Source organism: Aethalodelphis obliquidens, unplaced genomic scaffold, assembly GCF_003676395.1.
Source record: "Aethalodelphis obliquidens isolate GAN/ISIS:26980383/991018 unplaced genomic scaffold, ASM367639v1 scaffold121, whole genome shotgun sequence".
In the NCBI taxonomy this organism is placed as follows: domain Eukaryota; kingdom Metazoa; phylum Chordata; class Mammalia; order Artiodactyla; family Delphinidae; genus Aethalodelphis; species Aethalodelphis obliquidens.
The window spans coordinates 932,616-949,417 of NW_020838065.1; the positions used below are offsets into that span (position 1 = coordinate 932,616).

Consider the following 16,802-nt stretch of genomic DNA (forward strand, 5'->3'; position numbering starts at 1 on the left):
CTTTAACCTTATTGTTTTTATAAAAACAACGCATACTCATTATTGTTATTTCTAGTTCAAACAATGCAAAAGGTACAAAGAGGAAAGTAAAATACCACCCAAATCCTGCCATCAAGAGAGAAACACTGTTAATATGTTGGTAACATTTCAAAATACCAGTATACACATATAGATTGCACGTTATATCTTTTAATAATGACATGATCGTATCATATGTATAATTTTCTTTTATGCTCTTTTCACTTAATATAATATTTGTATTTCCCCATGTTATTAAAAACTTTTTCATAAACATTTTTAATGACAATATCCCATCACAGCACATTTATTTAACCAGTCCTCTAATGGTGAACATTTACGTTTTCCCCCTCTCCTTTATTAATGTTTGTAAATAACACTACAGCAAACATTCCTGTAGAATTCTCTTTCCATATTTCAAGTTGTTTCCTGAGAGAAGACTCCTGTAGCTCTCATTTTTACTGGATGTCTATTAAGTGGTTCCTCCAACTTTACTTAACCATTCACCTCTGATGCTTCTCTTCAGTATCTTTTAAAGAAAGACCCTTATGTTTCAGTGGTCATGATTATTTCTTTTCTGATATCAAGAATCTACATTCATTGTAGAAAAGTTGGAAAAGACTGAAAAGCACACTTCTGCTCAATGCTTTTGGTCTTTTTTCCACACATCACCAGTATGGTTTTTGTTGTTTTACAGAACCAAGGACATAAGAACCAGTTTGCTGTATAACCTGCTTTTTTTTTTTTAACTCAACACCACATACTGAATATTTTCTAATATTACTGAATATTCTACAACATGTACCTTACTTTTCCAGTGACTTGCTGAAACAATGGCTAAGGAAAATCAAGTAGCCAGGGAAATTGAGATTTCCTATACTGGAAAACCATTGTGGGAAAAGCCAGCAAGTTACTTCTGGCTTGTTGAAAATCCTCAAAACTTCCCCCATTGAAGTGGTACAGAGATGAAAGAACATCTGTCTGTGAGTGCTGCTGAGCCTCACCTCTCCTCCACCATTGGTGGGGGTTCTAGACCACATTTTTAAAGCAGTGGTTACTAGATTGACACCATTCCAGCCACGTGGACTCATTAGTGAGTCATGACATCCACTTTATAAAGCAGCAGTGCAGCCTGCAGTCAGCATCAGGACATTTGTTGGCCCACGGGAGGCTTACATATATGCCCATACCAGGCTCTGATTAACTGAATTCATGGACCACAGCCAGGGATGTTTTCTGAAGGTGAACGCATGGACTGTAGCCTTCAGATCTCCCTGCCACGCTCTGGCAGCCTGGCATAGAGGAGAGGGCATGGTCTTTAGGATCACACAGGCCTGTATTCACTCATTAGCTGGGTGATCTTGGGTAAGTCATTTCACCCATCTGAGCCTCGGTTTTTCTCTGTATTGTGGCAAAATGACACCTACCTCATGGCATAGTTCTGAGGACCAAAAGAGAAAATATATATACAAATCTCATAACTAAATGTCAATGTCATCCTCCGCTCCCCCACTCAGCCTAGAAGGCAGTGTAGCCTAAAAGGCCCCCCTAGTATAGTGCCTTTTCTAAATGACCCTCCAGGCCCTCAGGCCCTCATTTTCTACATCTGTGCATTGACTTCCAAATCTATAACTGGGATACTTTGAGGATGGGAGTAAAACACCCAAACTTCTTGTCCTATTTGCTGTGAAGTTCTGGGGAATTCTGAGGGATGAGAAGATTGCAAGCATGTACATATCTAATCTGTTGTAATTTGTCAACTTGATAGTAGAAGTGCAGATCCCTCTCTGAATCTAAGAAAATCAGGATTCATGTGCCTGAAGTAGTTAAAGCTGCCGAACAAAGTAGGCGGTCTTTGGGCTCCCCATATCTTCTCAATTAGAGAAGATTTTCACTGTGTGATTCACACAGGCAGTGCCACACCTGCAGGTGTGATTAACTAGTGACCCAGCCTTTCTTTGCATTCAGCATACGCGAAAGCCTGGCACCTTCTGGGTTTTTTCATTGTTTCTGTTTGAACTCTCTCACCGCAGCTCTGTCGAAACGCCTTACAAACCCTTTCCTTGTGGCCTCCACCTTAGCCTTGCACCAGAATAGAGAGATGATAGACCCAGACAAGTTCTGCAGCCTCTGCCACGCGACTTTCAATGACCCTGTCATGGCTCAGCAACATTATATGGGCAAGAAACACAGGAAACAGGAGACCAAGCTCAAACTTATGGCACACTACGGGCGGCTGGCCGACCCTGCTGTCACTGACTCATCAGGTAAGGGGCTCAGCTCACACCCAGAGCTGGATCGGGGCTTGACTGCTGGGGTTCCCTGGACCACCAAGGCTATGCTTTTCCTCCTTAGGTCTTCTGAAGCAGGCATTGCAAACTCAAATGCCTGCAGAGGCTGGACAGGAAATTTCAATATGTGAAAGAGCCAGTAGGGGATATGATCAGCTGAGGGTATGTGCCTCTCCTAGACAGCTCCAGCCAGTTGTTACCATATCTTTCAGTTTTTCAAAAGAATCTAGAAGCCAGATTTGAATAAGAATTCTCCTGATTTTTAAATGTGCAACTAAATTTTTAAAAGTTTAAACCGTATGTGAGTCAAACCTGCCTGCAAGCCAGATTTGGGGCAAGGGCCACCAATCTGTAACCTCTGATTTAAACTCCCTGTCATCCACGTTTCTTGTGTGAGGGCCTCAGCAGCCTCTGCCAGATTTTATAACGTCCTCAGAATCCCTCGTCTCCCAGCAGCTAAGGCCCACCTGTGTCCCTGGGATAGAGTGGTGAAGGAGACCACTCTGACTCAGAACATTAGCTACTGCCCTGACCTCCAGATACAAGTCAGCATCACAGGAGTGAGCATTCATAAAAAGTTAGGAGCCCTTCCCATCACAGTAACTACTCACAGCTTATAGTAAGGGTGGGGAGGGGGAGGTTATTATTTTCTCTTTCAGTCAGCAAATATTTATTGAAAACCTGCTGCATTCCCTCATTGGGGTATAGTAGTGACCAAATCTGATACAGTCTCTGTCTTGTGGCGCCCACTTAAGCATTGGTGTGGGTCCCCAGGGCTTCTTCCCCAGGCCATGGAGATGCAGCACCAGACAGAGAGCACCATGGCATCCAGGTGCAAGGAAGCTCTTGCTCAGAGCCATCTGTGCTCTTCCCACAATCCTGGAGAGGTGAACACCCAGATGCAATAGATGTTCCAGACCACATATGGGCAAGGGGAACGATCATGCCTCTCTAACAACCCCCCAAACCCCAAAGCACCATACAACACAGGCCGTCCTTGGGCAATACTGACTGATGAGAAGGTGCAAAGTGGTGGCTATGCAGCAAGGGGGAGATTCCTTTAGCAGGGTGCCAAGGATCGCCTTTCCAAAGCCTTTGAAAGACCCTCTTTTAGAAACCTCTTCAAAATCAGAAAGGAATGACTAATATTTATTTACTGGTCCTACATATAGGTAGTGCCTTTCCCTTTAACAGGATCAATTCCATATGCTGAGGCATCTGGAAACTTCAGAACCAAGCTCCTCAGAGCCCTGCTTCACGACATAGCATCCAGCTAGCACAACCCAGTGTTCCAGTTCCTGCCCCAGCTTTACTCGGTCCTGCCCTGGTCATTCCCTCATTATCTCTTTTCCACTGGCAGGACTGAGGCACTGCAGTGTTTCAGGCTGCTTATCTTAACTTGTATCCATTCTTTTCTTTTATCTCAAGCCAAAGCCTCCTTCTTGTATTTACCCTCCTCCATTTGTCTAAGCTAAATTACCATATTTAATCCTAGAACTGTATCCTGGATCCTTTTTTCTGGCTTAAATCATTTGACTTCATTACAGATCAACTAAGTTCTTTCATGAAAATCTAGGTGGGGGGAAGGGGTATCACATCCTACTTTGATATTTATATATACATTATAATTTGATCCCCACAGCATTCCTATAAAATAGTTGTGATTTTCCCACTTTACAAATAAAGAAGATGAGACTCAGAATGACTTGCTCAGGTCATACAGCTGATATGACCTGATGTTAATAAGTGACAGCATCAGTAGGGGTCTGTAGCTCTGTCTGGTTCCAAAACGTACACTCCTTCTCCCTGCCTTCAGCTCTGAGTGTACTTGGCTGTAGGCTCTCCGAGTCCTGGATGTCAGCAGAGACACTGAGCTCTCTCTGACCCCCTTCTTACAGAGGTGGGATGTTGACCTAGGGTATGCAAGCAGTGACTTCTGCTGACAGGGGTTCTGCCCTAGCAAAGGATTTAGGTTGTTAGCAGCTTGGCTTTTCCCTGCTGGCTTCAGTCAACCCTTGTTCATTTGTTCTTTCAGACAGTCAGTCATCCTGCACTTACCAATGGCTGCTGTAGTCCAGGCCTTAGGCTAGATGCTCTCACACTTAATTACCTGACTTAATCCACACAACAACTCTGTTGTGCACATTTGATTATCACCATTTCACAAATGAGGACATTAGGATCAGAAAGATGAAATGATTTGTTCTGGGTCCCACACTAGGCTGTGGCAGCCAGCATTGAAACCCAAGTCAGGGTTCTGTGTTAGGTCCAGAGAACAGTTTCCATGGGGCTCCTGGCAAGTGTCTCATGATGAGTATGGGTCAAATGTGAGATGTATCTGATCCAGAGTGTCCAGATCTCTCCCACCAGGGGTGGATGCAGCATCTACCAAGCAGATTAAACAAGACTTGGAGTTTGCTTTATACTCCAAGCTCACATTCCTCTCATTCACTCAAGAATGTCAAAACTAAAACCTGCATATCATTCAGGTAGCCAAATCCTTCCAGCAGCCAGAGCTCTCAGCATCCCCTCTGGGTTACATAAACAAGACAGGTATTGTCCATATTCTTGTGGAGCTTAGAGTCTAGCAGAGAAAACAGGCATTGAGCAATGAACTACAAGTGTGGCAAGCTTTAGAAAAGGAAACAAACAGGATGCTATGAAGATAACTTAAGATGGGGGACCAGGGACAAGAGAGATAGTGTGGGGCAACATGCTGCTGGCGAGATGAGCAAGTATCTAGTCATGGCATTGTGGGTCATGTTAGAGATTTGGACCTTTATCCTAAGAGCATTGGGAAGCTACTCACAGCTTCAGCATTATTAGATCATTCTAGTTACAAAGTGGAGAATGGCTTGCAATTAGGGAGGAAGGGTAGTGGAGAGAGACCAGCAGTGAGACTATTGCAATAATTCATACTGGAGAATATGGGAGGCTGGACTAAGATAGCAGTGGTAGAGGTAGACAGGAATAGATAGATTCAAGAGGTATGTAGGAAGTAGAATTGGCCATCCAGTGTGGGAGATGAAGGAAAGGGAACAGGCAAGGATGGTGCCCAGGTTTAGTCTGAAGCCATTAGGTGAATAACCAGGTTTTGGCAGCTTGAGTTTAAGATGCCCACGAGATATCAAAGTAGAGATGTTCAAGAGGCAATTGGATATATAGGTCTAGGCCTAAAAGAGAGGTCTGGGTTAGAGATATTGCCATTTTGGTAGGTCAGAAACTGTTAAATATTGGTAGTTTCATATGTTTTAAACTAATAAGTGGTCATTGAAGTCAGAGAAATGAATGAGATCCCTTAGAGTTTAGAGAGAAAGGAGCAAAGGATCTACGATTGAGCCCCCTGAAAATTCTGGCACATGCTACAAACCTGGATGAACCTTGAGGACATTCTGCACAGTGAAACAAGCCAGTCACAAAAAGACAAATCCTCTATGATTTCATTTGTATGAGATATCAAGAGTAATCACACTCATAGAAACAGAAGGAATGTGGTTTGCCAGGGATTAGGGGGAGGGAGAAATGGGGAGTCTAATGGGTGTAGGTTTTTAGTTTTACAAAATGACAGAGTTCTGGAGATTGGTTACACGACAATGTGAAGATACTTAACATGATGAAAACACAAATTTCTCTAACCCAGAACTGTCCTTTACAATTACTGAATTGTACACTTAAAATGGATTAGATGGTAAATTTTCTGTTATTTGTATTCTACCACAATTTAAAATAATAAAAAGAAATTTAAAGAGAGAAAGAAAGAAAACCAAGATTGAGCCCTCTGGAACTGCCAGTATTAAATGGTGGAGGTCAAACATGAGACAGCAAAAGAAACTGAGAAGGAGCCACCAGAGAAGAAAAATCAAGAGTGCGGCATGCTGAAAGCCAAGGACGGGGAGACTTTGAAGAAGGAAGGAGTCACCAGTTCTGTCAGCTGCTGTTGAGAGGTCAAATATGAAGAGGCCACATAAGCATTCATTTTGTCCATTAAATTCAGATACAGGGAAGCCTCCATTGGCCTCAGAAAGACTGCGTGTGTGCGTGTGTGTGTGTGTGTGTGTGTGTGTGTAGGAGGATAGGTTGCAAAGTAATTGAGAGACAAGGAAATGGAGAAGCAGTTGTAGACAGGGCTTTCAAAAGTCTTGGCAGTAAAGGGGAGGAGATACAGGTGCTTTTCCAAATAAACCAGATGTTTAAAAATCAACTCTAGTGACTTATACTTCATAAAATCACAGGGGTAAACCAGAGTATCAAACATGTAAAATGAAAATGGATTAGTGTGGGTACTGGACAAAGCTGGTTTTTTAGAAGCACCAATGAATTATTCACTTGCCCCAAATGATGATTTGAATCTAGCTTACAGATCAGTAAACTGTGTGCTGAGATGTACCTCACATAGGAGAGTCCAGAGACCTGTGGTGCAGAAGGAAAAACGGGAGCTTCACAGACCAGAGGGCAAATCCCAGCTCTGACCCCAGGTCAACCACTTAACCTCCCTGAGCCTGTTTCCTGCTCTGAAAAATGGAGCTAATCACCTATCTTGCAGCACTATTGTAAAAATCCAAGGGCATAAGTATCCAGAATTTTGGCATGGTGCTTGGTGCTTAATAGATGGTAAGAGTGGGCTGTTGTAATCTGGGCATCAGTGACCCTTAACTGATAAGAATGGGTGGTTGTCACCCCCACACCAGCTTCAGGTTCAACTCTGGACTTTGTGGGGAGGGTGATCCTGCTAGTCCATTATGCATCTTTTCCCTGTTAGTATTGAACCATTAATTCTGGCCTTCAGTGTCTAAAAAAAGACCTGAATTCTGATTGCAGTAATTTTCCCCTTAAATGCTTTAAAGGGATGTGTCTTCCAGGAAATACCTGAAGATACAAGAGAAACAGATGTAGCTGGGAATGTCTGCTAGTTTATTGGATTAGAGGAGATCGTTGGTGTTCTCAGTAGCTGCAACTGCCATGGAAGGCTGGTTAAAAGATACTCTCCACTTCTTTGCCAGCATCACTCATGGAACTCATAAGAGTGATGATAAGCCAAAAGTTCACATTTATTGGATACTTACTAGGTCCCAGTTGCTTTTATTTGAATCATTACAATAACCTTATGAGGTTGATACTAGTATTAACCTCATTTTATAGGTAAGGAACCTAAGTCTCAGAGAAGCCCCACTTTTACAAATGAGGAAAGCAAATCCCAGAGAGACTAAGTAACTGGCCTGTGGTCCTACAAGTAAGAAATGATAGAGCTGGGATTTGAACCTAGATGATCTCACTCCAGAGCTGTGAGACTTTAGGATGGCAGATGATTCAAAAGGTGTCAGAGGGGAGCTTCCCTGGTGGCCCAGTGGTTAGGAATCTGCCTGCTAATGCAGGGGACATGGGTTCAAGCCCTGGCCGGGGAGGATCCTACATGCCGCAGAGCAACTAAACCCATGCGCCACAACTACTGAGCCTGCGCTCTAGAGCCCGTGAGCCACAACTATGGAAGCCTGCACGCCTAGAGCCCACGCTCCGCAACAAGAGCAGCAAAGAGTAGACCCTGCTCGCCGCAACTAGAGAAAGCCCACGTGCAACAACAAACACCCAATGCAGCCAAAAATAAATACATTTTTTTTTTAAAAAAAAAGGTGTCAGAGGACTCTTGAAGTCATGTGTACAGTTGCCTGTCTTGCGCAGCTAGCACCTGGCATGCTGAATAAGTACAGCCTTGGCAGTCAGCCAAGCCTGCTTGCCATTTACTAACTCTGTGTTCTTGGACATGTAACCATGCCTTATTTTCCTCATCTCTAAGAGAATAATGATAATGGTTTTCACAGAATCATTATGAGCACCAATCAAAATTATATGAAGTGCATGGCCTATATCAGGCACTTGGTAAACAATAGCTGCTTTTTATTGTAAGTATGATGGTTGTGGTATAGTTGGTTTATTGTTGAGTAAAGCTGAGGATCAGAAAGGGGAAGGGATTTAGCCAAGGTCACGTGAATGCAGAGCCAGGAGTCCAGCCCCATATCTTGGTTCCTGGCCCATGCTCTCTCTGCTAGACCATGTGAAGAAAGGCCACTTTGTCACTGGAGCAGCCCTGGTAGTGAGACAGGGTGTCTGTGAGCCCCACGGTAGAGAGAGAGAGAGATTGATTTTGCTAACAGGCCTCATAAATTACTGTTACTGCAAGCCCAAAGAGAGTGGCACCTTCCCAGAGATCTCTTAGCTAAAGGCATCCTTAATGAGGCTACTTAGCACAGTCAAGGTGGAAAAGACAGTTACACCAAATGTCACCTCTTTGTTCTAGCAATCTTTTATTTACTCAACAGACAGCTACTCTGGACCAGGCTCAGTGCTGGGACTGAGGGCACAGAGGGGAACGAGGAGGTTCCCAGCCCCAGGCATACATGTGCCCCCTGAGCATTGAGGCCACTGGGATTCTTATCAGGGCCAATCACCTAACCTCACCCCCCCCCCATCCATCTTCAGAAGGGCATTTGCACATGCTGTGGAAAGCAGCAGTCCCCAGGTCCCTTCTTATTGGATAACTAAGCATCTTGACTTTTCTGTGTGTTTCAGCCGGGAAGGGCTACGCCTGCAAGACATGTAAGATAGTGCTGAACTCCATAGAACAGTACCAAGCTCATGTCAGCGGCTTCAAACACAAGAACCAGTGAGTAATCATACTTTGAAATTCAAGAGCCTGCAGCAGGAGCTCAGGGCTTTGGAAGCAGAACAAAGCCAAGGTACTCCTTGGCTAAAAGGGAATCCTGGCAGTCTTTTCTGCCAGTCAACAGAAGCTCAATCCATTAACAGAAAGTTCTTCTCCCATCAGCTTCTCCCCAGCCTTTAGACCTGTTGGGCTGAAGGTTTTAGTAGAGAAACATAAACAATTCCCTTGGTGGTCTCCTAGATTTTTTGGCTGTCAGCAGTCTGACTAGGGAAGCTCCCCCACCCCCACTCACCACTGGCCTGAAGACCTTAGTCTTCACTGCCATCAATTATGTGGCAAGAGCTCCCTCTACTGGTTATTACCAAATATGACCAGGTTCTTTCATCAAATATTGAACACCCTCTCTCTGAGCGGTAGCCAAGACAGACCCAGTCCCTACTCTTGTAACCCAACATTCTGATGGGAGGAGACAAACAGTAAGCATGTAAACAACCAATAATTACAAATTGTGATAAGTTCTTTGAAGGGACGAGATTAGCAGAGTCATCTGTTCATGATAATCTTGAAAATGACTAACATTCTTTGTTTGAGCTCCTGGTCTGTTGCAGGCCACATGCCAAGCAAATTCTCTCAGGTAATCCTCACAACAATCCTGGGAAGAAGGGGTTATTACTCTGATTTTACAGATATGGCAACCACCGTTCAGAGTGGTATTATGAGGCAGAGCCGTAATTCACACTGAGGCTTGTCTGGCTCACAGCATGCTGCTCCAGGGCATCATGCTGACAAGGGGGTTGTGGCGCCATATGATATAAACAGGTGAGGTCCTGCCGGGGAGGGCCCACATGGTTCTGTCCCTGCCTCTTAGAAGGGAACTGTGCAGTGTGGGCAGTGTGCCACAACATAACCTTCTGAGATAGGAATTATCCCCGTTTTACAGATGAGGAAACAGTTTCAGTCAGGCAAGTCTGCTAAAATGATTGCTTTGACTTTGGTGATTGGTTCTGCATTGCTTACAGAGCCAAATGAATAAAAGTGGTAGAAGTACAGAGTGTTGGGGTCAAAACATCCCTGGTCCTCTCTGCTCTGCCTGAAGTCTCCTCTCCTACACTGCGGCTTTATTGATAGATATGTCTTTAACTGAGAGGACTCTTGAGGTTCCTCTTAGATATGGACTTGAGACAAGCCATAGAAACCTGGCCTGCATCTCACTCCTGTTTCAGCATACCTCCCTTGCAGCTTGGCTGGTGGCAATTTTGTCAGATAACGTGGAACCAGTCAGAGCCCTACCCTGGGACTACCCAGACTTGAAAATGCTAGTGTTGTTTACTGTTTTCTTCCTACACTTCCCAGCTGTGTGACCTTGGGTGAGTCAGTAAACCTCTTTGAGTCTCCAATTCCTTTTCTGTAAGATTATAGTACAATTTGTTGGACACCTAATTCAAACTCATTAATTTGCACCAGCAGCTCCAAATTAGGACCCCACACACACACTTTACAACCCAAGGAAACCGAATGTCAGGTAGATTAAGTAACTTTGCCCACAATCTCATAGTTACTTGGAGTCAGACCCAGGATTCAAACCTCTGACTTCAAAGTCTATTCATTTTGCTCTGCCATTTCCAAATGGAGCTCATTATCCTCACCTTATGGGATGATATAAGGGTTAGAGATAATATATGTGAAGTTCTAGTCCTGATAAGGGGAGCTGTTAGAGATAAGCTTTCACTCATTCAACAAAGATTTATTGTGTATCTATTATGTGCCAAGCCCTGTTTTGAGCACTGGGGCTACAGTAGGAACCAAGACCAATGCTGTTCCCTGATCCTTTGGATCCCCCTCTGGTGGTAGAAGCAAATCCTAAACAAATCCATAAGCATATAAGACAATATCAGGTGGTGCTAGTGGGATAGTGATAGAAGAGCCACTTTACATTTCATTCCATGTGTTGGGGAGAATGGTCATTCTGTACCGTCCAGGTCACGTAGGGCCCTGTAGGCAGAATAAATGATTTGGTATAGAGGAAACACATACGCTGCAGTCCTGAATCTACCACACAAAAAAAGCTTACTGTGAGCAGGTCACTTATACTTTCTGAACTTTAGTTTCCTCATATGTAAAATGGGGGTGCTGGTCCCCCCCTTGCAGAATTAGCATGAGAATGAAATAGGATACTGGAAGCAAGACACCCGGCCTTGTGCCTAGCATGCAGTGGCCCTCAGTAAAGGAGAGCTGCCCTGCTTATTACTCCCTGCCCTGGAAGAGCTGTACTACCGTTGGAATAAGCTACCTGGAATACCATCACAACCACTACAAACTAACCCTGTGCCTTTGTTCCTTCTCAAATTACAGGTCACCAAAAACAATGGCATCACCTCTGGGCCAGATTCCCATGCAAAGGCAACCCATTCATAAAGACTCAGCCACCTTGGAAAACTAGAGGTGTTTCTGTCCAGCACTCCAGGTTGAACCAGCCATGAGCCAACTTTCTGTGACTATGGTCAGCCCTTGGCTCCTTCTTCCTCCTTTCTTACACCTGGAGAATACACAGGCCTGAGGCAGGAGTGGACCACAGAGAGCGTCTGATTGGTCCAGGCAAATCCACCCCTGCTCCTCCCCTTTTTGGAATGGGCCCTGTAGGTCAGGATGAGGGAAGCAGAGATCTTGACAGGACTTGGGGTATCCCAGAATGGTAGTTTGGAGGACGGCCTTTCCCCTTCCCCAGCTCCTCTGGGCTATATGTCATGAGGCCCCAGGCCTATCTTTCCTTTGCAGGTCAGTTTTGGACCAGTCCCTGCAGCTGAAGAACTGAGCTCTCCCTGGGCTCTAGGTATCTCCAGTGAAACCTGGAGCTTTCACGCCAGACCTTGGCCTAGGCAGGAAAGGGCAGATGGAAGTGGCTGCCACATGGAAACTTGGAGTTAATATGACACTCCCTCTCCCCCAAAAGAGTGCAAGCTTTCCTGAGCCTGGGATCAGATGCTGGCCAGTTGTACAGATTTCTGCCGACTGTGAAGTCTCCTCCTAGAGCAATGACACAGTCCTGGCAGAGCATTGCTATTCCTCTTACCCCCCATTCTCCACAGTTCCTGAATGGTGCTAAGAATCTGCAGCAAGTGAGGACAAGCTAGCCGAAGGAGGCCTCAGTACCCAGTGGGATGGGTACTGGAAACCTCCAATAGAGGCCTTTCCCCTCCTCCATCAGAGGTGCTCTGACACAGGGTCACGTGGGAAGGTCCCCACATGCAAATTTCCTTGATGGTTTTGTACCCTTAAAAGGAAACTGCCTTGTGCCAGCCAGCTCAGAGGTTAATTGCTGCCCTTCAGCCCTGCTAGCCCTCTCCTTCCCCTTGTGCAGCAGACCATCTGCCCAGGTTGCTGTGGTGCTAGTCCTCCCCCATCATCCCCCAGGAGATTCTGGGGACCGAGGAGCAGGATGGGCCCCTAAGGGAAGAAAAGAGCTGGTGTAAGTTTCTGCAGTGAGGAAACAGACTTTTCCCTGACCCCACACCTAGATTTCTCTAACACTGCTGTGTTTTATGGCCTGGCACTTCACTGGGAGTGGACTTTACCTTGTAGCTTTCAAACAGGAATTCCAGGGAGAGTTACCATCTGAGGTCCCTCTTCACTGGGTCAAAGAAGCCTGCAGCTGCTCTCGTGATCTCCTCCCCACACTTCCTGTCCCTTCGCCTGTAAATGCCTTTATGTATCGTGTATGTGTGTGTGGGGGGTGCTTATGCTCTATCTCTTGGTCACTGAAGCATCTAAATAAACAATTTCTCCAATGAGCCAGACTGCAACTTAACAGACCTGGGATTTGGATCTAGTATGTGTGCCTTTACCTTTACCCTCACCCTGCTCAGACTTCCCAGCACCCTAAATACTGATTTGAAGACTTGGGACGGAGACAGGCATCCAGTTGCTTGGCAGCTCTGTAGAAAACTTGCAGATGCCCTAAATTCAATACAAGCTCACCTGCTCATCCACCTCCCCCCTGTCCTGGAGGGCCTCACAGAGGTCTTTAGAAGGTTTCAGCTGGGAGTCTACTTTGTTCGAGATGCTCATGTGGCTGCTGTGTGGAGAAGGAATGCAGGGGAGCAGGAAAGGAGACAGACATACAGGGAGGCCAGAATGGCAGCTGTATCCAGGATGGCTCTCTCCAGGCTAACTCCTTCAGGGCAGAGACCTAGCCTCATTCATCTCCATTCCTCTAATGTACAGAGTGGTGTGTCACATAGTTTGTTGAATGAAAGAATGAATGAGGATGCATAAGAAGAGATGGCCTTTTCCCACTCAGCTAATACACAACAGTAGGTTTGTTCCATGGGACTTATCATAGCCCTGGTGATTCTTGGAAGAACCTTTTCCATGACCCAGAAATGAGCTGGGAAAGGAGTGCATGTGATGGAATCAGAAGCCCTTTGTACAACGTTTGTTCCAGACAGCCAAATTTGAGGAAGGTGCCCAGGCAGCCTCAGCTCCCATCCTTCACTCAGCAAGCCGTTCTTGGGCACCTGCTCTTCGCCAGCTGGGAAAGACCCTACACAGCTCTCAGCTTCTAAAGCCTAGACTGCCTTAGCAATTTCCCGAGAGTCCTTCTACCCCACCCAAGATGTCACAATCAGCCCCGTCTACCAGGCAAGGAAGTGAAGGACAGAGAGGTGAGTGAACTGCCATACTATGAGCCCTTGACCTGCAGGATCTCTTAGTCTAAATTTTTTTTCTTTTTTTTTTTTTGGCCACGCTTCCCATGGCATGTGGGATCTTAGTTCCCCGACAGGGATCGAACCTGCGCCCCCCGCATTGGAAGGGCGTAGTCGTAACCACTGGACAGCCAGGGAAGTCCCAGGACCTCTTAGTCTGGATTCAGGAGTCCCTGCCAGCTGTGTGCCCAGCCCTGTTGGCCTGGGGATGCAGGAATGAACACTCTCTTGCCCTTGGGGAGCTCATACACTGTTAAAGATGATTATGGCAATAATTAGAGGGTATACAGGGTGCTGTGGGAATGCATAAGATGCAGGCACTAACTTAGCCAAGGGTATGAAAAAACTGAAGAAGTTGGGAAACTAGCATTTGATCTGTATAACAGCATTTTGAGCTAGGTGATGACATTCCATTTTATAGGAAAGGAACAAAGCTCAAAGAGGTATACTGATTTGCCCAAGATCTTGCTGCTAAGAAGCAACAACATGGTGGAATCTGGTTCTCTAGATTCCTAGTCAAGAGCCCTTTACAGACAAGGACAGAGTACTTCCCACATGACCCCTGGGCCTGCCTCACTCATCTGGCATGGCCATGGTCTCACAGAGCAAGTAGCCACTCAGCAGGGGCAGCAGCAGAACCCACAAAACAGACTGGACAGGGCTCAATGGTTATTCTATATTCCAAGCCCCACACACACCTCTCATAATTTTACCCAAGATTCCTGGTATATTAGACTCTAGTTATAACTGTAAGAAACTTAGGACTATCCTGGTGGCGCAGTGGTTAAGAATCTGCCTGTCAATGCAAGGGACACTGGTTCGAGCCCTGGTCCAGGAACATCCCACATGCCACAGAGCAGCTAAGCCCGTGCGCCCCAACTACTGAGCCTGTGCTCTAGAGCCCAGGAGCCACAACTACTGAGCCCGCGCACCACAACTACTGAAGCCCACCCACATGCCTAGAACCCATGCTCCGCAACAAGAGAAGCCACTGCAATGAGAAGCCTGTGCACCACAACGAAGAGTAGCCCCCACTCGCTGCAACTAGAGAAAGCCCACGCGCAGCAACAAAGACCCAACACAGCCAAAAAGAAATAAAAGAAAAAAAAGATAAACTCTAAAACAAAAAACATATACCAAAAAATAGGCCAAAAGCAGAGCACCAAAACTCAAAGAATATAGAAGAAGAAATATAGTGAATACAACAGAATCTAATAAAATTCAACTCAAAGCTATATATAAGAGACTGTGTTATAATAAAGTGATCCAGAATGTCTGAAAATGAAAGGTCTAGAAGATAATGGTAATCACCTAAATCTGAATCTCTCCACATATCATCCCAGAAAAAACCACAAGACCAACAGGACCAGAAATAACACCACCTATGACCAATGTCTTCAGCATTATTGGGAGACAAAACACCACAAACTTCAAATGACCAGCGAGCAGAGAAATAAACAACAAATTCTAACAGAGCTCCCACTGCTGCTGCAAGTCTGTGAGTACACAGAACAGAGAAAGGGAAGGCTTAAGAGACTGCATGAAAAATAAGAAAACGATGAAAAATTTAAAGCACAGACAAAATCATCTTCAGAATTAGAATGTCCCACACCAAGTAGCCCCCACTCGCCGCAACTAGAGAAAACCCACGCATAGCAATGAAGACCCAACGCAGCCAAAAAAATTTTTTAATTAAAAAAAAAACTTAAAGCAGTTACCTAAAAAAGGAAATTTACTGATTCACCTAATGAAAAATCCTTGTACAGGGACGGCTTAGATTCAGGTTCTGACACCATCATCAGGAGGAATTTAATCTCACTCTGCTTTCCTGTGTGGCCTCTTTCCTGGGCAGACTTTCTCCAGAAGGTGGAGATGGCCACTGGCAGCTTCCGGTTTATATCCTGATAGATTGGTAACTGCAGTGGAAAGAACATCTTTCTCTTGGTTCCAACAAAAAATTCTGGAATTGACTCATTAGCTGGTTTGGATCTGTTCCCATCCCTAAACCAATCGCTGCAGCTAGGGGAAATGGTGCTCTGATTTGGGGCTTGGGAAGGAGTATCCTCCACCTAAAACACATTGACTGAAAGAGGGAGAGATGTGCATCCCTAAAAGAAGAAAGTGTGGCACATTGACTGAAAGAGGGAGTGATGTGCATCCCTAAAAGAAGAAAGTGTGGAGCTCCTTCTGTACCAGGGGAGAAGAGTGGATGTGGGTGGGAAAAAATAACTGTTGTCAGCCGTACTCAGTGATTATCTTTACTTGACCATTTCTTTAATTTTTTGAGATACAGCATACATTCAGTAATGTGAGCCAATTTTTAGAGTACAGTTTGATGAGTATAGTGTATACACCTGGGCAGTCGCCCTCCAGATCAAGATATAAAACATTGTCAGTTCCACAAAAGGTTGCCTTGTTTCCCTTCCTAGTCAGTATCCCACAGAAATAAACACTGTCTTGACCTCTATCACCATAGATTAGTTTTGCTTGCTCTTGAATTTTATAAAAAGGGACTCATACATACATCCACTTTTGCTCAATATTATGTCTGTGAGATTCATCCGTGTTGTGTGTATCAGAAGTTCATTTTTTTTTTTTAAAGTTCATTTCAGGGACTTCCCTGGTGGCGCAGTGGTTAAGAATCTGTCTGCCAATGAAGGGACATGGGTTTGATCCCTGGTCCAGGAAGATCCCACATGCCGTGGAGCAACTAAGGCCGTGTGCCCCAACTACTGAGCCTGCGCTCTAGAGCCCGTGAGCCACAGCTACTGAGCCACGTGCCACAACTACTGAAGCCCACGTGCCTAGAGCCCGTGCTCTGCAACAAGAGAAGCCACCACAACGAGAAGCCCGCACACCACAATGAAGAGTAGCCCCCGCTCGCCGCAACTAGAGAAAGCCCACGCACAGCAATGAAGACCCAGCGCAGCCAAAAAAAAAAAAAAAGAAATAAAAACGTTCATTTCTTTCATGCTGTATAGTGTGCCATTATATGAATATACCACAATTTATCCACTCTACTGTTAATGGACAATTAGGTTGTTTCTAGTTTTGAACTATTATAAATAAAGCTATTGTAAAAAATTTTGTATGCGTCATTTGGTGTGCATGTGCACGCATATACCCAGGAGT

At 45.1% G+C, this 16,802-nt stretch overlaps 1 protein-coding gene across 4 annotated transcripts in view; it reads left to right on the forward strand.

Moving 5' to 3' along the window:
- Positions 1–16,322, forward strand: part of ZNF346 (zinc finger protein 346) — a 29,734-nt gene extending 13,412 nt beyond the window's left edge. For 2 of the 4 annotated variants that reach the window (XM_027098194.1, XM_027098196.1), the window contains 3 exons: positions 2,052–2,285; positions 8,874–8,967; positions 11,320–13,601. In XM_027098194.1, coding sequence (XP_026953995.1) covers positions 2,052–2,285; positions 8,874–8,967; positions 11,320–11,407 — 416 coding nt within the window. In that variant the 3' untranslated portion in view covers positions 11,408–13,601. Of the gene's footprint in view, positions 1–2,051; positions 2,286–8,873; positions 8,968–11,319; positions 13,602–16,272 lie in introns of those variants that run through there. The other 2 variants (XR_003431062.1, XM_027098195.1) reach the window with 2 other exon arrangements.
- Positions 16,323–16,802: the final 480 nt, after the last annotated feature.